The sequence below is a fragment of the Sorghum bicolor genome, chromosome 9 (genome assembly GCF_000003195.3).
Source record: "Sorghum bicolor cultivar BTx623 chromosome 9, Sorghum_bicolor_NCBIv3, whole genome shotgun sequence".
Lineage (NCBI taxonomy): Eukaryota > Viridiplantae > Streptophyta > Magnoliopsida > Poales > Poaceae > Sorghum > Sorghum bicolor.
The window spans coordinates 1,314,078-1,337,178 of NC_012878.2; the positions used below are offsets into that span (position 1 = coordinate 1,314,078).

Sequence of the window (23,101 nt, forward strand, 5' to 3'; positions counted from 1 at the left end):
CAACAACATGTAGCCATGTTCAGTTGATGCAACAATATACAAAGACACTACTTATATTAAAATGAAACTAGATAAGATCGAAAGAAAAAAAAATGGTCTCTCGGATGATGGTTTCTATCTTGAATCATAAAAATTTCACTTGAGAAAGAGATATATGATTGGCTTTATTCATACCAGCTCAAAAAATTTGCGTTGTCTCCAAAAGAAAAATCGATTGATCAACGTGTTTTCTCAAAATCGTTTTAAATTGTCCAAATTTTATTGGAAGCGCATATCATTTTCACCCATTCTACTGATGATGACTTGATGTGACAAGAAGAGAAGACTAGGTGTCATAGTCATACTTACGTACGTTAAACAAGGCAGTAATAAAAATAGCTAATTATTGGCTGTACGGTACTTTGTCTTTTTAAATTGTGGCTCTCCACCGGCGATGCTGTAATGAACACTTGTATTTTTCATAGTGAGAAGACTGGAGCTTGGCCCTAAAACTTTAGAAAATTATAAATCATTTTAACTTTATCTCTCTCATTATCTAAAGAAACTTTATCTCTCTATTTCAAAGTTTGTGTAACTTTATTTTGAGTCAAGCTTTTCCAATTTTACTAAATTTATAATAATATATTATCGTGTCGTATTTTCCTCTAAATTTGATGAAAGTTAGATAAGTTTAACTTAGAACAAAGCTAAAACGATATGTAATTTGAAACGGAGGAACAAAGTACCTTTCATTTCAATAAAACATGAAACAAACCTTAACATGTTATATTGACTATCAAGGGAAGAAGCGATCTTTAGAACCTGTCCTCCTGCAATATTTGTTGAAATGGTAGAAGATACATTGTTTCATATATGTCTGTCTACAAGATCTCGACCGAAGTTTCTTAAAATGACACTGTATTGTCATAGGTACAGAAAGGATTATTTAAAGATGTTTCTATTTTTTTTTCCAGAGGCACACCATCAAAAACCGTCTCTAAAGATACCTTACAGGGTGAAGAGGAAGCAACTAAACCGTCTCTTGAAATATATTTTCAGCCGCAGATATATAGCCTTGCCAACTATCTTTGAAAACTAATGGCCTATCACAGAGATCGTGATTATACGACTTAATTATGTTTTGGCCTAGTACCTCTAGAGATCAATTACCATATAGGGTGTTTTTGAAACCGGCCACTGAAAATGGACAAATATATCTAGATAGCAAGCAGTTGGCAAGACAGGACTGAAAATCAGTTCCTAATTGCCTCCGAAGATTATTTCCATAGTAACGTGTGATTTGACTATATATCATGCTGGCGGCTGGCGCCAAGGGGCCAACTACTAGCCGCCCCTGTGGGAAAAAATTAGGTGGATACACGGTACTAGTATGTGATTACAACCTATAGTCCCTAGCGACAAGAGATAATGAGGTCGAGATCGATCAAGAGGACTGTGCAATGTGTCTCATCTATGATACGAGCAGGAGGCGTGCAGTGGTTCCTCTTCTCCTTGCTGATCAGATACTTGAAAAGGACCACTTGGACGAGATGAGCCGATAATATAGACCTCGCGTGGGGGTTGACAGTGATGCTCCGGCCTGTCACTGTATAGCTAGATGCAGCTCCGATCCGTTCAGAAGGTAGGGTGTCGAGTTGAAGCTTATATTAGCTCCTCTCCAGTCACTGTGTACGCTAAGCTAGCTAGCTGCTCCATGGTTACTGATATGCATGGCGAAAAGCAAACGGCGGAGGCGCTCGCGGGTTTACAATTAGGCTTTGTTGAGTTGACAAAAATTTTGGATTTTAGATACTGTCCAATTTTCGTTTGTATTTAATAATTGTTGTTCAATTATGTGCTAATTATGTTTAAAAGATTCGTCTATAAATTACAGAGAAATTTGTATAATTAGTTTTATTTTTATCTATATTTAATACTTCATACATGTGCCGTAAGATTTAATGTGACAGAAAATTTTAATTTTTTTTAGAAATAAACGAGGCCTAAACCGAGAACCTGCTACTTGTTCAAAAATCAGAACACTGAACCGACAAAAGAGAGTCAGACTGAATACATGCATGCATGTTCCTTTGTCCCCAAGATTATATTAGTTTCAGTTGCCTACGCAGGGATCGGAGGCATCTGAAAGAAAAACATGTGCCTTATTTAGTTTCAATTTTTTTAATAAAATGAGTACTTCAATATTTGTGTTTATATTTAATAAATATATTTAATTATAGATTAACTAGATTTAAAAAATTCGTCTTATAAATTACAGATAAACTATATATTTAGTTTTATTTTTATTTTTATTTAATATTCTTTTATATTCGTCTAAAGATTCGATGTTATGAAAAATATGAAAAATTTTGTAAAACTTTTTTATCTAAACAAAACCCGTAAAAAGACCGAAATTAATTAATATATACTACACAGCTGCATTAATGACGATGAATCCGATCCGTGAGTTTTGACTGCAGTTTTGTTGGAACTGAACATGGGTACGCGTGTGCATGCATGCATGCCGCCACCACCGGATCTCTCCAGCTCATACCACGTAAAATACGCATGCATGTATATGCATATGCACCGCGTGTAGGATGCGTCTGGAATTCTGGATCTCGGCTTGTTTAGTTCACCTCAAAACTAAAAACTTTTTCAGGTTTCACATCGCATCGAATCTTACGATATATGTATAAAATATTAAATATAGATAAAAACTAGTTACATAGTTTATCTGTAAATCACGAGACAAATTTTTTAAACCTATTTACTTTATAATTAGACAATATTGTCAAATAAAAACAAAAATACTACAATATCAAAATTAAAAAAAATGGATCTAAACACAGTTTAATCGGTCTGATCCATCTGCCTCCCTGTCTCCATCGGTAATATATATACATACAGCCTAGTATACTATACCACGTGCAGTGGTGGTGGATTCTGGATTGCACACTCCATTGGACAGTTGGAAGAAAAGAAAACAAGCTTGCATTGAGTTGATCGCGCGCGTTTACAATTTACGTATATATAGTACGGAGTACTGCTTATTACGTATATACGGTGCATAATTAATATTATATTATGCTCGCAAAAAAATTAATATTATATTAGATATAATTCATTAAATATATTTTTATAATAAATTTATTTAAATATATAAATATTAACTCTGCTATGTGGCGCTGCTGAGAAGACACCAAGTTTTTGGTTTCAGTAGTTTGCATTGTCTTTTGTTTTTTTCCTTTCTCGGCTCTTAGCTCTCTGAGTTGACGTTGTTGTCATTTCCTAGTGTTTGTTGATATTGAGTTCTAAAACTGTATTCACATGGCTGTACCATCTGCAGGGCTAATATTTTGTCTATTGATTTTGGTTAACGAACGGGGGCTCGTCTTTACAATTCTAAAAAATATACTAATATTGCTAATATTTCGAAGTTAAATTTAAGAAAAAATTTAACCACAAAAATCCCATAGCGATAGGAAGGGTATTTATTAGGCGAAAAGTGGGAAAAAAATATATACCGTCGCCGACCCCTATTTATTTTGTCAATCATATATCTTATCCTCCAGGACATAAGTACACCTGTATCATATCATGCATGTCAGAGGGAATGGAAAATGCATATGTTACGAAAGAACATGTATGCCTGCATGGGATTGTGGGATGGATAGAACAGGTAAATAAAGCTGTGTGTTGGATTTGGAGTTAGGACTCGACAACAGGTAAATAAACATGTGTCCATCAACTATAGCTAACACATAAATGGCCGGCGAGTTATTATTATACGATACACGTACGTACATATCGATCAGGGAATGAAATTGTTGCATGAAGTCTCTCGAGCTAGCTAGCGAGGCACCACGCATCATAATAAAGCTATATATTTGGTTGGTGATGGGCAGCTAGAATTAGCTGCCTATGCTGTGCTTTTCTTTTTTCTTGCAGGTGATGGTGATGGTGATGGCGGTCTCGCACCTGCCCAAGCCCCAAGCAAACGTGTGGCTCTCGGGACTGTGGCCACAACACCACGTAGCTGCCAGCCAAGCCAAGCCACCCATTTGATGTGCAACCCCCACCCAATTTCTTTCCTTTTTTCTGTTGCTTTTCGTCCTGACTCCCGATGGTCTACTTGCATGTGCATGCTTACCCGCAAAAGTTTGTGTAGATCCTCCTTTTGTTTTCTTCTTTTTTTTCCACGAAAATAGATTAAGTAAATAGAGGATGTTGTTGTATATATGGATATTTTGCTGGTCTTGTCTCATGCATGATGCATAGAGTCATAGATTAATAAGTGAATAGAGGATAGATGTTATTATATATGGAGTATTCAGTTCCTCAAGAGGAATTGAGGAAAGATCTAGTAACAAACATATTGGTTTCATTCTCTGCTAATGCTTTCTTTTAAGAAAATTGATTTTTGCATAAATTTAGATGATCATGTTTTCATTGGAAGGAGTTACCAGATGTTGGAGTACAATAATAAATGCAGAGAAAAAGAACAATACAAGGAATAGAGGTACGATATTCTATAGGCATTACTACGTTTGGTATTCATCCACAGGAGAGGTTAACCTAATAATGTTTCATGGGAGAGGAGAGAAGAATTTGATCTCTCCTCCCTCTGCAGTCCCAACCCTTGTGTCACCCTGTGGTTCTTCTTGGAGAGTCAAACAATGGTAGCAATTAACTACAGAAACATGTAAATAATATGTCAAATATAACATACTTGCTTGCACGGTATATGCTCAAATTTTTGACAAGGGTAGTTGACATTTCATATGTGGACTACTGATGTTGTGCTACACCTTTAATTATGTAGCTAAAAAACAATTTGTTAGGCCTCTAGTTACAATCAAAGCAAAAATTTTATGTGGCCATCTACCCGAGAGATTAGAGTGGAACAAAAAGATTTGTCGAGATATAAAGGACTATCAATATGAATAGCCGACAAGCATACTTGCATAAAAAATATTACCTCAGTTCCAAATTTGTTATAAGTCTTTTTAGTTTTTTTCAAGATATATAGTTTTTTATTATATAGCTATATATAGGTGCATATTAAAATTAAGTTATGTATCTACAAAATTTAGAACGACCTATGATTTTGGATGGAGTGAGTAGCTAGCAAGCATAGGAAAGATCAACTTATCTGTTTTTCATCGATGTAAGACATGACAATATGCACTGCACATCTTAGAATTACTAGTTGATTTGATGGAAAATAGAAGTCTAACAAAACTTATCATAAGTCAAACCGTTACAATTTTGATCTGACTAGCAATATATTTAAATGGTATTATGTCAATAGAAACTATTATATTTAATGAAGAGTACTCTCACCGTACATCTTGCTTTCCTAGGAGTAAACTTTTTTTAGTTTGACCAAATAAATATAAAAATATAAAAATATTTATGATGTATAGTAAGTGCCATTGGATTGAACATGGAATATAATTTTGAAATACCAATATTGATATTATTGTCTATATTTTTAGTAGAACTTAGAAAAAATCTAATTCCTCGAGATGTGTATTTATTTTGAGACAAAGGGAGTAACTCTTATAAGAAATATATAACAATGTCGACCTTTGTTCTTTCAGTGTATATAACATTTTATATATAACAATAATAATACTTTCTTTTATAAGGAAATAGATTTTGCACAAAAACTAGACATACATGTTTAGATAAGGAGGAATTACTAGATGTTGGAGTGCAAAACGTAGAGAAAAACAACAACAGAATGAAATAGGACTGAGTTCTGAAAATTAGGTGGTGGCCAAAAGAAAATATGAAATTTCATATTACACTAATACATATGCTATATAACTCTAGGCTCATATTTTGTATTATTTATGTCACACATTCTCGTACTCAATAGATGTGTAGTCATAATTATAGTAATATTTTGTTTAGATCCAAAAAATATACTTTATGCCTAGTCCAAAACAAATTCAGTTGGATTTTGCAAATTTGGTAATTTCGAGAATGGCTAAAAAAGATTAAGAGTCTATTCGCTTGGCAGAAAACATAATTAAGAATACTATTCATTGATTTATTATATGTGAGAAAAGCACTGCTGAATAATTATTAGATTCGACAAATAAATTCAAACGAACAGACTCTAATACAGAAATCAAAAACCCTCAACAAAAGATGTTTCGTAGGAGAGGAAAGATGAGTTTGATGCCCCCTCCCTCGCTCAGCTGTGCAACCACAAACCCGCGTGGCCGCAGCTGTCCCTAGTACACGTAGCCGTTATGGTGCGCGCGGGCAGGCAATGACAGGTGGGGCCCTCGCGCGCGGCGCACGCAACGCGGCCGCCCAGGGGCTGGCCGACCCAGCGCTGACTCAGCCCCCCGCACCGCAGATATGAAGCCGCCGCCGCCCGCCGCTGCGGCGGCCCCGCCACCACCACCACCCATCGTGCTCGAATTTTACCCCCCTCCCCTGCAGAAAATTCCAGTATTTAAGCCCCGCGGAACACTCGTCGAGGTTATAATTTTCTTGAGAGGAGGAGGAGGAGGAGGAGGAGGAGAGGACCACCACCCGACTCCCGACCGGACGGGACGCGGACGGGACCCGCGAAGAGAGAGAGAGAGAGAGAGGGAGAGGGACAGAGGCGGAGGATCCGGAATCTCGCCGGAGACCGGCGTGGTGATGCCGGTGGGGGAGGTGGCGGCGCGGCCAGGAGGAGGAGGAGGGATGGTTCTGGGCGGCGGCATGGCGGCGGCCGCCGTGGGAGGCGACGACGCCGTCGTCATGCAGCTGGCCGCCGCCGAGGGCGAGGAGACTGTCATCACCGTCAACTGCCCCGACCAGGCTGGCCTCGGCTGCGACCTCTGCCGCACCATCCTCGAGTTCGGCCTCCGCATCACCCGCGGCGGTACGTCCCGTCCCGTCCTTCCCCCTCGCTTCTCTCCTTCTCTCCGCGATGAAATTCAATTCAACCAATCGAGCCACCCTGCCAGCTCTGCACGAAAATCGATTCCTTGTTTCGCCTGCGATTCAGAGTCTTGGTAGCTGGACCACAGTTTCGATTTCGTTTTCACCTTCCGTTTGATTCCTCAGACTACTCGTTGTGAAGTTGCGTCAATAAAGATTTTTTTTTCTTCATTTTTTCTCCCTTCTTTCCTTTCCAGATTTCTGTTTCATTGATTTGATTTGGGTGTACAGCTCACCGGCGACATCTTTTTTATGTTTCATCGTTATCTGCCTGCTCTTCTTTTAGTTTCTAGAACAGAAACTCTCCATTTCTCTTTTTCTTTATACTGCCAAGTTGACACCAATCTTGCTACAGTTCATGTCGTCTCCTTAATCATTACAACTCATTACTGCTATCTATGTTGACCGTGCCGTACATGCCGACAATTTGCAGCTCATCACTTGTGATAATAGTACATGCTTGTCCTTCGGTCCTTGATTCCTTTTGCGCTCCTAACTAATTTTGCATTTTTTCAGAATTCTTCGAACCTGCAACCCTTTGTTGCTGTCGTCTAAAATTCGATTCTCTTTTTTTGTCTGTGTGATGTGATTCTAGCAGACGTGTCTACGGACGGACACTGGTGCTTCGTGGTGTTCTGGGTGGTGCCCCGCTCCTCGTCCATCAAAATCCGGTGGGCGAGCCTCAAGAACCGGCTCATGTCAATGTGCCCTTCCTCCTACTCCATCCCGTTCTACCCGGACATCAGCCAGCCAGGTCCCTCGCAGTACTACCTCCTGAAGCTCTTGTCGCCAGACCGCAAAGGGTTGCTGCATGGTAACTATGGCCATCTATCTCTTCATGCCTTATCAAGTGTTTAAAAGCTTTTAACTAACGTCTGCTCAATAGTACTGACTGTGCCGTGTCATTTGCAGATGTGACGCACATACTATCAGATTTAGAGCTTATAATCCACAGAGTGAAGGTGTGTACCACACCGGATGGAAGAGTTGTGGACCTCTTCTTTATCACCGACGGCATGTAAGAGCACAACCATTTTATGTCTGTTGTTGCCTGAGGCATTTAGCTTCAGTTCTATGGCTATGCTTATCGCAGCATCACACAGCAATTCAGAAATATGACTGGTCATGTTTTCTCTCTGAAGGGAACTGCTGCACAAAAAGGAAAGGCAAGAGGAGACTTGCTCGACGTTAATTGCTACCCTGGGTCCTTCCATAAGCTGTGAGGTTCTGTCAGCAGAAGGGTTCCAGCAGGGATTCTCTTCTCTTCCACCGAAAATTGCTGAGGAACTCTTCAGGGTGGAACTAGCTGACAGCGAGATCTGCTCGAGTTCGCTTAGCGTGGAGTTGAAGAAGGTTCAGACGGCCACTATTAACTTTGACAATTCCCTGAGCCCTGCACACACGCTAGTTCAAATTATCTGTGCTGATCAGAAGGGGCTCATTTACGACATATTGAGGACGATGAAGGACTGCAACATTCAGGTATTTGGAGCTCTATATGCATGATTGCACTTATATAAAGTTCGAATGACTTGTGCATATTATCTTATACCACGTTTTTTGGTACTCTGTTTCAGATATTTTACGGGCGGTTCAGATCAGACAAGAAAGGGTCAGTCAGTAAAGGTTGTCGAGAGGTTGACCTTTTTGTTAAACAAGTAGATGGCAAAAAGGTTATGGATCCTGAGAAACAGGATGCTCTGCGGTCGCGCCTGAGATCTGAGATGCTCCATCCTCTTAGGGTTATGATTGTCAGTCGTGGACCTGATACAGAACTCCTTGTTGCCAACCCAGTTGAGCTCTCTGGGAAGGGACGGCCACGCGTATTCTACGATGCTACTCTTGCTTTGAAAGCACTTGGGATCTGCATCTTCTCTGTAAGAATTCTCGAACTAACTGAAATTATGTTGAAGATAGCAAGCCAGTTCTTTCTTAGTGAGTGAGTATTTACTCCCTTCCTTTCATTTCAGGCTGAAATTGGGAGACAAGCAGCATCCGAGCGCCAATGGGAGGTCTACAGGTTCCTCCTGGATGACAGCAAAGAGTTCCCCTTGGCAAACAGCCTCACTAACAGGAACCGTGTTGTCGATAGGGTAAGGAAGACACTGATGGGATGTTACAACTAAGACTCGGTGTCCATCTGTCTGCGAGAATCCAAAGCTTGAAGGTGACTGACACAGTCAGCTCCATCGAATGTACCCTGTAAATTATGTATCCCCAAATTATGGCCACTCCAGAATTTCGAAATACAGTTGGCGATCTCAATGATAATCTCTTGCTGGCCAAACTGGTATGTCTAGATTCTGTTGTCGCTGCCCACAGATGCCTGCTCCGTCAAGGTAAATAAATGGCGATAGAAAGTGCGTGCAAGCTTCATCTCGCACCTTGGGATTTCAGAGCTAGCCACAATCTATAACAAAGCAGTGCAAGATTTTCCACAAATGATACTTCCTGGAGTGTGCATGGCCACGGGGATGGTTGAAATCAGAGTTTGCAGCACAGACTGGAATGAATCTTCCTACCATGGATCCGTTGTCTGCATGTTGAGAAAGGGGAGAGAAAAAAGAGCATGTTTGGTGGGAGGTGCAAATCGCGGGAGCAATGATTGAGCTTTTGTTTGGTTCAGGGGGATGGATTACTGGATGCTGACACAGATACATGAACGAGCCTTTCTGTTGTAACTTATTTTAGTGCAAAATGATGTTGTCTTCTCCCACATCTGCTTCACCAGTCACCACCTCCTTGCTTGTTGTTTTCCTGCCTCCTTCCTACCTTCCCTGTATGATTGCCCCGCTAGTAGTACTTTCTCTCAAATAGAAAAGAGTAATGTGAGGCTTTGTCCCCTGTCTCCTCGTGTAAGCACAATTTGTACTTGTCTGTAAGGATGCATATTTGTATGTACTCCATCTGTTTAACTATTACTACGAAAGAGTACAATTGTTTGTGCAGAGCATACGTGTTTAAGTTGGAAAGTAATCTGATGATGGATGCTGTTGTACCTGACTATACCACATTCCTAGTGAGGTATTGTGGAACAGCTTGGTTCAGAAATCTTGTTGTTTAATAATTTAAAAGAAGATAATAATGCTGGGACAAGCACCTGCATGTATTATTGGGGTTTAATCATGGTCAGTGAGCCCGTGCGCAACACCCTGTCTCTGCGGTTTTCCATTCTCCACGTCCCAGTGTGTCCTTTTATTCCTTTTGTTCATCTTGCTTGCATTGCACATGGATGGCCATCTAGACACATCTTGAACACTTGGGACTGTTCATGCTTTCTTCTCATCAGTGGTCTCTATCAGCTGAGCCTCTGCCTAACTTGCTACAGTAGTAGTTTCAGTTGTCAAGGGCAGAGAAGCATCTATGTGTAAGTAGATTATACATGAGATGATGCATACATGTTTGATTGCAAGTATTAATTCAGGGAATTTCAGAGAGCCAAGGATGGTGAGGTGCAAGGAGGATATATATGATGATGGCCATGCGTCCAGGAGGTGGAGGCCCAATATAATTCGGGATAGCGACTTGTGCGGCTGCCGGCTGATGGTTTTCAGGAATCACACGAATCAGGGAGATGGAATGGAGTAGCCATCGTTGCGTTGGTTTGTCGTCGCTTTCGCTGCCTCCAAAAGCCCAGGGGCAAGTTGCCCAACTTGCAAAGATAGTATATAGATTGCCATGGAAGCAGCAGCAACGGCCATGGATCATCCATGGAGGTCATGGATCGGCGCCGCATACCTTTCGACCTAGAGGGCAGCGATACTATATCAGTATTATTCTACTAGTATTATCTTGGCACAAAAAATATTTACGGCCGGTTCTTATTTAAGCGCGCGGGATTAGGAGCATATGATTATAAGTGTAAAGAAGAGAATTAGTCAATTAGGAATCATGATTACACGGTGCTATGAGCATGCATCATGAGCGTAATATATAACCTATAAGCGTCGTTCTCTTGCATTGGTTTAATCATGAGCAAGCTGACAAAGTTGCTCAAACTAGCACTAGCCATACTAAAAATGATCAGTAACTAATTTATTCATGCATTAAAAAAAAAGCCTACTAGTTTTTGCGAGAGACATGCTCTCGGAAGTTATGTCTTTTTTTTTAGTCTATGACTGTGTGCTGGATACATGGGCCAGGCCCATACTTTCTGTAAGTCTGGAAGGCCCATGCATGTGTGCAAAAGGCAGCCTAATTTTTTACAATTTAACCTTTTTTTTGAAAAAAATTCTCTTTTGGACTCTTGAAAAACTTAAACTCAGTTTTGGACCCAGGGGGTCGACGCCATACTTCATGGCGTCGAGGTTACACGTCTCGACGCCATGGATCACGGCGTCGAGCTCCCTGGCCGAGCCCAGCATGGCGTCTGACATGTCGTCGTATGTGGAAAAAAAAATGCTCGGCGCCACAGATCATGGCGCCGAGTTCGACGCCACATATCACGGCGCCGAGGTAAGGAAACAAAACGCCCGCCCGCGGCCGCCGTTGCCCGCCCGCGGCCGCCTCCTTCGTGCTCCTCCCCCTCCCCGCGGTCGCCGCAGCCCGCGCCCGCCCGCCCGCCCGGCCCCCCGCCCGCCCCGCCCCGTCACCGTCCTCCCCGTGCGCGGGGGAGTTCGAGCTCGTTGAGCGGATGCCGGGGCTGCGCCACCCGTGCGTGCTCCGCGCCATGACGCGCGCCGTCGCCGACGTCTCCGCCGCGCGCGCCGCGCTCCAGGTGCTCGGCCCGCGCCCCGACCACGAGCTCGTCGACTCCTCCCGCGCCATCGTCGCCGCCGCCGAGGCCGGGGACGCGCGGATCCCCGAAGGGGACGCCGAGGCCTGCCGCGCGGTGGTGCGCCTGGAGCAGACCCACGACGCCTACGAGGCACTGCTGCACGAGGTCGAGGCCAGGCTCGAGAAGGTGTACCGCTCCGCGATGGAGGGGACGGACCTGGATGACGACGACGAGTCGGCGGAGAGCGGGAAGGGTAAAGCGCCGGCCGCGGGGCCGGAGGGCGGTGACGCGGCGGTGCAGGAGGAGGTGGTGGCGGTGCTCAAGCAGGCCGAGGAGGGCAAGCCGGTGGAGAGCATGCGCCTCGTGGGTCGGCAGCGTCGCCAACTGCCCGAGGGGTTCGGTAGGATCCTGGGGCTCCGTGTGCTCGACGTCTCGCGCAACCAGCTCGAGGTAACAAACTGGGCATCTTCATGTATATTAAGGTCGATCTACTACTACTATTTGTTTAGAGTGCCTATGCTAGTGCCTTCTGTCTATGAACCATGAAATGTTGTTTCGGCTGATAGTTGTGGATGAGCGTTGTTATGCGATTGTTTGCACATATTCCACTGTTTTTATAAGATACATATTCCACTGTCATCCTTTTTCGAAAAAAAGAAATCCACCTTTATGGCCTGCAAATGGATTAACCGGACCATGTGATGGCTGATTGGAGTTTAACTGTAAAAAGAAGTGAATGACTTGTTTTTCTTTTCCAACAGTTCTTGTTTGATGGATGTGTTTGAGTGATTTTTTTCCCCGAGGACAAGGAGCAAGTTTATTTTGGGTGAAAATCATGTAATATTTGGGTGACAATAGCTGAATTTAAATGTTTGTGCAAAAATAAAGTATCAGATGGCATCAGGCTGAAACTGTGTTATACCTGACGAAACTGCTACATCACGCAAATATGATTATATGATTGATTGACTAAAGTGTGTCTATCTTTGTACATATTAGTTTAGGCCCTGTTTGGTTCCACCAACTAAATTTTAGTTAGCTAAAATTATTTTAGCTACTCTTGGGTGATTAATTTTGGCACATCATCATTTAAAAAACGACAAGCTAATGTTATCTACAAAATGCTCACCATCTTTCTCAAGTACTAATTAACCAATAGACTGAAGGGTTTTGAGTTGTAATTTCACAACAGGGTTTGTTACATCCTGTTAATTAGTTTTTGTCCCATGCTTGATTGATTAATAAAATTCTGTTTCAATGTCATTGTAGGTTATTCCAGATGCTATAGGAGGACTTGATCATCTTGAAGAGCTTCGGCTGGCTGCCAATTCTTTGGTTTCTCTTCCTGATACCATTGGACTTCTATCCAAACTGAAGATTTTGAATGTGTCAAGTAATAGGCTCAGGGCACTGCCAGATAGCATCTCATAACACTATGATTTTTTTCTTTGGCTAGTTGAGCTTGATGTGAGCTACAATGGCCTCACTTATCTGCCGACAAACATTGGTTATGAGCTGGTGGGAACAAGTCAGACAAAGATGCATACCTGGACCAGCAGTTTTGATTTCTGATGCTTGCTTCGCCTAGTGTGTATGCTCCTAATGTACATACAACTAATGTTTTACCAAGTCTTTGTTACTAGGGAATCGTTGTGTTCCGGGTGAATCTTTCATGGACAGAGAAAGGACTCTGTAATAAACCTTCAAGTTACTTTTTATTTGACAAATCTGAGTTGATTCTACTCTAGTATTATGGACGTCATCAAAACTGATTCTACTCTAGTTACAAATTCAAGTTATTTCTGTTTCCCAATTCAGTCTCAGAAGAAATGATGAGAGGGGAAATAGTAATTTGTCTCTATCGGTACGGAATGAATGTAAGAACAGCAGGATCAAAGACATGCGTGAGCCTTCAAATACAAACCAGCAGACCTGTTTGACATTTCTGCTTCAAATACAAACCAGCAGCCTTCACGGCGTCGAGACCGTTTTTCACATTTCTGTAAATGACACCTGAAACACTTCGTGATTGAGCACACCTGGTTGAAGATTTCTAAATAAATGAAAAATACTTTGAAAATTTTTGATTAACTGTTTAAAAATGATACTTCTGACATTCAGAGATCACACTCACACTGACTCCCTCCTGGAATTTTGTCTCCTTAAAAAAAATTAGAGTTCTGTAAGACAGTCAGAATTACAGATTGAAATGATTTCGGAAACACTTGACAACAATTGTTCACAAAATGCTTGGTTAATTTGTGATTGACTGAATATTTCTTTCTTTCAAATGATTTCACAAAATGAATTTTAAACTCTGCCAATCACACTAACTCTGGGAATTTTGTCTCAAGATTTTTCCAATTTTGTAAATGACTCCTGAAACAATTGCACACCTGTTTGAAAGAGCATTGAAGCAGCAGCGATTATTCAAAGATCCCAGTGAGTCAGCGATTTCTGATTAAATTCACAAAATGCTACTTCTGAAGTCAACTGCATGAAGCAACATGTTTATTGTTGCGCCTAACTGAAGATTCTGCAAACATTCAGAGATCACACTGACTCCCTCCTGGAATTTTGTCTCCAAAAAAAATTCAGAGTTTTGTAAGACATTCAGAATTACAGATTGAAATGATTACTGAAACACTTCCACACTTGTTTGAAAGGAAAGAGCAACAATTGTTCAATGATCCCAGCGACTCGCTGAAACCAATTATAGACTTCACAAAATCCTTCAACAGCGCCGCTCGCTTCCTCATGTCCTCGGCCTCGGCCTCGGCCGTGTCAGGACGCATCAGCCTCTCCACGGCCGCGGCGATCTCCTCTCTACCGACGACGACGTCGGCCCGGGCCATGTCCCTGAGGCCAACGAGTACACCGCCTCGAGTGCCGAGTTCATGCCGTAGTGGGTGAAGACGTACAGCACCGAGCGGTGGCACAGCACCCTTAGCTGGTCCGTCCACGGCACGATGCGTCCGGCGTCGGGATCGCGGATCAGGCCTCGCGCGCGGGAGCACGCGTCGGCGTCGCGGAGCACCCACAAGAACCTGGCCTTGGTCTCGGCCAGGCCAGCGGCGATCTCGTCGAACTGGGCGGCGGACACCGAGAGGAAGCTGCCGAGCGAGACGTACAGCACCGAGCCCGCGCGCTGTGCCTACAGCACCGAGCCCGCGCGCTGTGCGTACAGCACCGAGCCCGCGCGCTGTGCGTCCGCAGCTGATGGAGGTGTAGAAGGCGGCGGCGAGGTCGGAGCGCGCCCCCAACGTCGAGGACGCCGGCGGCGGATGGGAGTCCCGGGGGGATGAAGGCCGGGACGGCCGGGGGCGCGACAACGGCGGGGATGGGACGCGACGACGGCGGTGACGGGCGCGAGGACGGCGGGGATGGGGCAGCGGCGGAAGCCTGGGAGAGGACGCGAGGACGGCGGGGATGGGCCGGGGGCGCGAGGAAGCTCGGGGTGTATAGGCTAAGACCTCGACGCCATGATCTGTGGCGTCGAGGTCGACGCCCTGATCTGTGGCGTCGAGCCCCCTGCCATCCCCCTGCCATGTCACACGTCGATCTGGCCAGTGATAGTGACCTCGACGCCATGATCCATGGCGTCGAGACGTGTAACCTCGACGCCGTGAAGCATGGCGTCGACCCCCTGGGTCCAAAAATGAGATTTTGTCAACCAAGGGTCCAAAAGAGAACTTTCTTTAAGAAAAAGGTTAAATTGTAAAAAATTAGGAAAAGGCAGGTACCGCTGGTCAGGAAAGCATTTCTGGATATGTTATTGAAATAACCTTTCCCCCCAAAAAGTCATAATATGTGGAGTACACTGTAAGATTTGGTTGAATTAGCTTCTCGTCAAAGTAATTTTGTCAAATTATTTCCGGAAATTATTTTGATAAAGTTTCTCTCGTCAATAATATAATGGCCTCCAAAACATGGCAATGCACCTTGGTCCAACATGCTTGAGACCCAATTAATAATGTGAACAACAGGCTCTCTGAATGGCCTTTTTACTCCAATACGCTAAAATGCTATCGGTGAGGTGATCAGTCTATGCGTATAGGTATATAGGATCGGCCCTGTGAGCAAACATGGGCAACTTACGAGGTCCTAGTAGGGGTTTCTCAAAAAAAAAAGGAGGTCCTAGTAGGAAAAACATGAATTCCATTTGGCTCCATCTTTCTAGAATTCACTCTTTAAATCATTATTTGGAGAGCTATTTGCATAAAAATCACTTTTATCTTTTTACTCTCCAACAATTTTTCTATATCCGATGTGTACACTCTAGAGAGTCAATTACGTTTTTTTTAATCTTTGGCAAGCTAGAAATCCGGAATACAAGATATTGGAGGGTATTTTTCATCAAAATCTCAATTATTAACAATTAGAAATAATATAAAGAGTTTCTTGGAGTTTGTTCACAGCGATAGCTGATCATATTGCTTTCTTTTTGGTTCGACTTCGACTTAATAGGCAGACAAAGGAAGATAAGATCTAGAGCAAGGATGGTCTATCTTAGATGTAAAATCAAATTATAATGTGGTTTATGTGCAATTTTTATGATTTTAGAGAACTCATCTATACTATAGTTTAACCTTGAACAAAATTTTAAGGTGGCCCGTGAACCGCATGTCCACCAAGCTAGCTCCACCAAGTAATTGTAATCGGTAGCCAAAGGAACTGATACGTCCGTGTGCAAAGTAGTTAACACCACACCCCCCCCCCCCCCCCCCCAACGGTATCAGTTAGGCCTACTATTCATGCAACAACCAAAGAAATAGATGGTTTTAGCACCGGCAAATGTTCCTATTACTGATGCCACTCTTTTGACTGAACCAAACAACACCTTACTTCCGTAGGAGCAAGGCAAAAAGGTTGAGAAATAAAACCATCTAATCTGATTCATTTCCAATAGCTATATGAGTTTTTTTGTCAACAGTGAAAGAATTCGGCTAACGTGGTTGCCTATCTTGGCTTGCCACGGTTCCATGTTGATATATATATAACATGTACATACTTGGCATACAAGGAATTTGGTTATATAGAGATTGCAATCCTATACAACATCTAAACCGATATCTATCCCTACACTACTACAAAAAACTTTTTGGGAGACGTTTTGATTTGGGCCACCGAGGCGGCCGGCTGGCGGCCCGCCTCGGTTAACCTGGGCTGGGCTACCATCCGGACAACCGTTACGGATAATACTTTAACCGTGTCGGTCACTGTAACCAAACCGCCACGGTTAATCCCTTGTTAACCGTGGCGGTTGTCCTAAGCAAACCGCCTCGGTTAATACATTAACTGTGGCGGTTGATTTAGGGAAACCGCCACGGTTAATCTTTTAACCATGGCGGGCTGCTTAAGAAAACCGTCACGGTTAATCATTAACCGTGGCGGTTGCGTTCACAGCGACCGCCACGGTTAATGAGTGATTAACCATGGCGGTTGCTTTAACTTGCCCGCCACGGTTAAGGCTGTGCCTATAAAAGCAGCAGCCCGGCCCCTTCTTCTTCCCCGTGGCGCTCCTTCTTCATTTATTAGGGTTTTGACCTCAAAACCCTAATATTTAATATCTTAGAGGGGAAAACTTTTTGCCTTTTTATTTGGTGAAGGGGGGCATTGCAAGAGGTGGATTTTTTACTGTCTAACTCTTATTTTCTCCCTTTTGCATTATTTAGGTGGTTTTGCTAGATCTAGATCCGAATGTTTTAGATCTAGATCCAAATGGAGGAGAGAAATAAAACTAGATTTAGGGCTACCCACATGTTTTCATATGTCTTTATTTGTTTTCCTCCCTTTGTGTATGCTAGGTGGTCGCGACCATTATGGATAGGGAAGAGTGGATGTATAAGATATCGAGGGTCAGCAACGATTTAGCTTTTCTAGGACATGTGAGAAAGTTTGTTGCCGCTGCGAAAAAGCACCGTGTGTCTTTGGGTCGAGAGCGCATCATTTGTCCGTGCAATAGCTGTAAGAATAACCTTGTACAAGAAGATAACGTGGTGCAGTCTCACTTGATCCGGCATGGCTTCGTCAAGGACACACCATCTGGAAGTATCACAGTGAAGAAGCAGATACAAGTGTGACAGGTGCATCCGGCGGAGGTAACTTGTCAACGGTGAATGATGGGGTACGACAACCATCTGCATCGGCGAGCGGTGATAGTGTGAACCGTGATTACATCAGCCTCCATGATCTGATTGGAGACGGTGGCGGTGATGATGATGAGCATGGTGATGTTGTCTTGGGGCCCGAAGATGTGGAGATTTTTTTAAATGTTGCTAACCGTATGGATCAAGATGACATTCTGTTTGGAAATCCGAAGTGGTTGGAGAATTTCAAAGAGATGAAGCAGGCAACAATTGATCCCCTGTATGAGGGTTGTCCAAAGCATTTGACGGTGTTGCGTTTTAACCTCCAGATGCTCATGCTGAAGGCTCGCCATGGGTGGTCTGACACAAGCTTTAATGACCTGTTAGAGAGGCTTGCTGACTCATACCCAGAGGGTAACAAGGTGCCTGCCAATACCTACCGAGCAAAGAAGATGATCCATCCAGTGGCGATGACGCTTAAAAAGTTTCATGCATGCCCTAACCACTGTATTCTATATCGGGGTAAGTATGAGAACTTGCAGAGCTGTCCGCACTGTGGCGCGAGCCGATATAAGAGGAATGTCGGTTGTCGTGCAGACGCGGATGTTGAGGGACCAACAAAGAGAGGGAACAAGAAGGCAAAGATCCAGATGACCAAGAAGCAGATCCCATCTCCCGAGGATGAGGAAGAAGGGGGTTACATGTAGAGGAAAAGCCCTGCACTCTCAATGTGGTACCTACCAGTGATCGATCGCCTACGTGTGCTATTCGGGAACCCAGAGGATGCCCGACTGATGTCGTGGCATGCATCAGCAGAACGAATGAAGGATGATGGCAAGTTGTGACACCCCTCTGATGGCAAGCAGTGGAAGTGGTTTGACGCCAAGTTTTCGAAAGAGTTTGGTGATGAGGCGAGGAATGTCAGGTTCGCACTAAGTACCGATGGGATGAATCCGTTTGGTAACCTCAGTAGCTCCCACAGCACATGGCCAGTCATCCTAACCATCTACAACCTACCTCCATATCTATGTCAGAAGCACAAGTATCTTTTACTAACTATGATTATTTCCGGACCACGACAGCCAGGCAATGATATAGATGTGTTCCTGGAGCCGCTCATGGAGGACATGAAGATACTATGGGAAAAAGGGGTCAATATGATGGATGCATCACGAAAGGAGTACTTCACTCTTAAAGCCATCATCTTTTTCACCATCACCGATTACCTTGGCCTTTTTTCACTATTGGGGCAGATCAAAGGTCAGTCAGGTTGTGTAGTCTGCATTGACGGTACATGCTATACTTACCTTAGTGCATCAAAAAAGTTGGTGTACATGAGGCACAGGTGATTCCTTGACAAAAAGCACATGTACCGACACCCTTCAATGAATCAATTCTTTGATAACCAGGCGGAACCTCAAACTGTTGAGCCCAAGAAAACGGGTTATGGGCAAAAGGTGTTTGACATTGTCAAGGGCATAAACTTTGAGTTTGGGAAGAAGAAGAAAGTTGAGCAAGGTGAGACCATAACAACGAAGAAGAGGAAGCGGGGTATGATGGGGGAAGAAGGAAAGCCTACCCCTGCCGTTTCTTTTAAGAAGCAGTCATGTTTCTTCAAGTACCTGTCGTACTGGAAGGAGCTAGATACGCCTCATGCCATCGACTGCATGCACCTAGAGAAGAATGTGTTTGAGAGCACGATCGGGGTCCTGCTAGACATCAAGACTAAGACGAAGGATGGTCTGAAGTCACGTCTGGATCTTGTGAACCAGGACATTAGGACCGAAATTCATCCAACACCGGTCGCACAAAGCGGGAAAGTGGACCTTCCGGGTGTGAGCTACAACCTCACGACAGATGAGAAGCAAGACATGTGCCAGTGGCTTAGAGGTGTGAAGGTGCCGACCGGTTTTTGTTCCAACATCAAGAGCCTAGTCTCAATGAAGGACCTCACACTCACTAGCTTCAATGCACATGACTGTCATGTCATGCTCACAGTTTTCCTCCCAATTGTGATCAAGGCTATCGAACCAGAGTACGTGAAGATGGTAATCACACGCCTAGGTTACTTCTTCAACTTTATCACACAAAAGGTCATCAATGAAGCTGAGCTGCCAGCACTAAAACAATTTATCACAGAGACTCTTTGCCAACTCGAGATGTGCTTCCCGCCATCTTTCTTTGATATTATGCCACACTTGATGATGCACATGGTTGATCAGATACAGGAACTTGGGCCCGTCTACCTGCACCAGATGTGGACGTACGAGAGGTTTATGTCGACCCTAAATAGATATGTCCATAACCATGCTTACCTGGAGGGCTCTATGATTGAGGCATACACAACAGAGGAGGCTAATGTGCGTTCTTCTCCTATCTAGCTACCAGTGGTTCCTATGGCTTTAGAGTTCCCTGGGGAAGAAAAGACAACAGAGGAGGGGCATGCCTCCGTTCCCACCTCGAGCACTTCAACCAACACCGCCAGTGACAAGATGTCTGGCCTAAAAAGGGGCCAACACGGGAGACACAAGGTGAGCAAGAAGGTGCATGTCATAACCAAGATAGGGCCACATGGAGAGCCCTTGGAGCCACTCACTGTGATTGGCGTCTTCAGCAACCAATGCTCCTGTCTAGTCAGAGAGCATGTGCCGGTCACTTGTATGGATTGGAGAAAAGTCCCGAAGGACCTCAAGGATAAAGTGTGGAGCGATGTGAAGAAGCGGTTCGAATATCCACAGGACCAATTCAATGAAGATCTTTGCAAGGGGCATGCTATGGTTATTGTGGGCAAAGCACTTCGCATCTTGAGGTCAAAACTCAATAAGAACTATGTGCAGAAAGGGAAGACACCTTTTGAGGACTACAACTTCATCAAGCATCATGTCTGGGAGGAGTTCATCGAAAAAAATGAGTACCGAAGAAGCAAAGGCCAAGAATGAGAAGTTCACTGACCTTGCAAAGCAGAATACGCTCCACCACCATGTGGGCATGATAGGGTACGCCGCTAAGAGGCCGAAGTGGCGACAGGAGGAAAGGGAGGCAGCTGAGGCCGGGCTGGATAATCCGTTTGAAGGAGTTGTCGAGCGAGCACGTGACTTCTTCTATGCCAGTCGGCCGAAGAAGCTAAAGGAAGGAAGGAACAAGTACAATGAGCCATAGACCAAGGAGGTAGAGAAGGCATTGCTCGCGATCAAGGCGGCCAAGGAACGAGGGGAGTTTCAACCTCGCAGGGATCACGACGAACTGACCGAGGCGCTGGGAAACCCCGAGCACCGTGGCCGCGTTTGGGGAGTATCCTCGAGGTAGATCTGGAAGAATGTAGAATCATGGCAGTCCGACGCTGCCTCTTACCACACTAGGCAGAGATACAAGGAGGAGATATTCCAGAAAGGCAAAGAAGAGGCCATGAGAGAAATAGTCATGGGGATGATACAAGATGCTTTCACTAGCACTAACCCGAAGATGGTAGAGTTGAGGGCGTAAATGTTCTGACAGGCAGGTGTGCTACCACAACAGGGTGAAGCCGTCGTACAAGGACAAATAGTGATGCATACCTCAGAACTCTAAAAGAACCCGATCGATGAGATCATGGTGCAAACACTCGGTACGCTTCAGGTGCCCTGGGGTAGGTCGGGGAGGAAGAAGGATGTGGCACAGGGAATGGTACAACCACATAACCCTAAAGCCATGTATAATGGCAAGCCCATCCCGCCTGACTATGCCTTGGTGGATGTGGCGTGGACACACAATGACTATGAGAGGATGAACTTGACTTTCCGACTGAAGATGGCGTTAGGTTCATTGGTGGAACTATAGGCTCGCGCGTGCTTTGGAACAAGGCAGACATTTTGTTAGAAATGCCGACACCAGCATCTCAGCCCTCACGACCATCATCGTCTCCCCTAGGTGGCCCAAGTGATGACGACGATGATGACAATGGTGGCGAGGGTGACAACAATGTTGGCGGACCAGACAGTAGTCCTAGACGTACCCCGCGTCCCATCCCTAGCAACCCATCACAAGGTGGTTCAGGGGGTGCACCGGGCAACGACACACCGCCTCTAAGCCAAGGCAAACGACAATGTCCACCTGCGCCAAAGAAGGTTGTAGAAGAAGAGGGGGATAAACCTGCTGAACTAACAGAGATGGAATGGGCGGTGTACAGAATAGCACAAGAGTATCAGTACACAACAACATTCCAAAGGTATATGCCCTAATGGCAACTAAATCTAGCCAATAGATTTTGTGTCATTCGATAATGCTAACAAACTTTTGCACTTCTTGTCTCGATTATAGGGAGCGAACCCCACCGTCAATTTGGTCTCTTTCTCCAGATTGCCCGGATAACTTTGAGAATGGAAAGTTCATGTTGTCGTTGGGCCAGCTCGTTCAGGAGGAGCCATGGGCGGTTCGGAGGTTCCATCTCTGGTATATGCAAGCGGCAAAATTAGGCATGGAGTTCATTGTGAGGGTCCCCAAGGAGTACTTCCACTTGGACGAGGATGCTTATTGCCCTGTTGTCTTTCACGACATGTGTAGGCTACTGCGGCGCAAGGATCTAGATGTCGCCCAAGTCACTCTTTTTGCCCTGTAAGTTATTACAACCCTGCATTGCTGTAGGTATGCAAATTCATTACGATCAAGCTAAAAAGCTTGTACGACAACTTGTGTTTGCAGGATGCAATCATATGTGTGCAAGGAACTAGATAAAGATATTATCTACCTATCTTCTATGCATATTTCTCAAAGGGCCATCATTGGCTTTGATATACCAGACACGGATCCTAGGCTGGTGAAGCTGAAGGGGATGGAGCGAGTGCTAGCTCAGAACTTTATGCAAGGAGAGATCAAATTTAGAAAGGGACAATATGTCTTAGAAGCCATGAAGAAGATAAGGGGAAATGGCTGCATTCTTGCCACCCACCAGTTTGGGTAAGTCAAAACGATACTTACAATAGCTACTAGGTTTGTCACTTGTTATATTTGAAAATTCAAGATGAATATTATTTCAATGGTACAACTTGGGTGTCATGGGCCACTGGATTGTATTTATGATCTATCCTCCAGATGGAAAGGCTGTTGTATTCGACTCCTCGCGACACTCGAACAAAGAAGGATACAAGCATTTCGAAAGTATCCTGCGAAAGTAAGTGACGACACACCTCATGCACTCAAAGTACGTATGAAATCTGTTGTTGACACTAGTAGTTTTCATACAGTGCTTACCGAAAGTACGTGGAAGACCCCAGCTGCTATGATCGGAGGTCTGAGAAAGACAAGCAAAAGTATGGCCACAAACTGGTGGTGAGGCGAGATTTCCTGGTACTTACTCCGCCTGCCTCTAGTTCTACTACTACTGATGGTT

At 44.1% G+C, this 23,101-nt stretch overlaps 2 protein-coding genes and 1 pseudogene across 2 annotated transcripts; 2 read left to right on the forward strand and 1 right to left on the reverse strand.

The window, feature by feature from the left end:
- LOC8067338 (ACT domain-containing protein ACR9) lies at positions 6,343-9,878 on the forward strand. The gene is made up of 6 exons (XM_002439108.2): positions 6,343-6,871; positions 7,529-7,744; positions 7,843-7,948; positions 8,073-8,412; positions 8,508-8,807; positions 8,901-9,878. Exons 1-6 carry the CDS (start codon positions 6,358-6,360, stop codon positions 9,054-9,056), a joined length of 1,632 nt encoding a protein of 543 aa, XP_002439153.2. The 5' UTR covers positions 6,343-6,357; the 3' UTR covers positions 9,057-9,878.
- On the forward strand, positions 9,155-13,374 carry LOC8068684 (annotated as a pseudogene).
- On the reverse strand, positions 14,109-15,281 carry LOC8068685 (UDP-glycosyltransferase 72B2). The gene is made up of 3 exons (XM_021447531.1): positions 15,204-15,281; positions 14,829-15,113; positions 14,109-14,801 (listed from the first exon to the last, which is right to left on the reverse strand). The coding sequence occupies exons 1-3, from the start codon at positions 15,279-15,281 to the stop codon at positions 14,442-14,444; spliced, it is 723 nt and encodes a 240-aa protein (XP_021303206.1). The 3' UTR covers positions 14,109-14,441.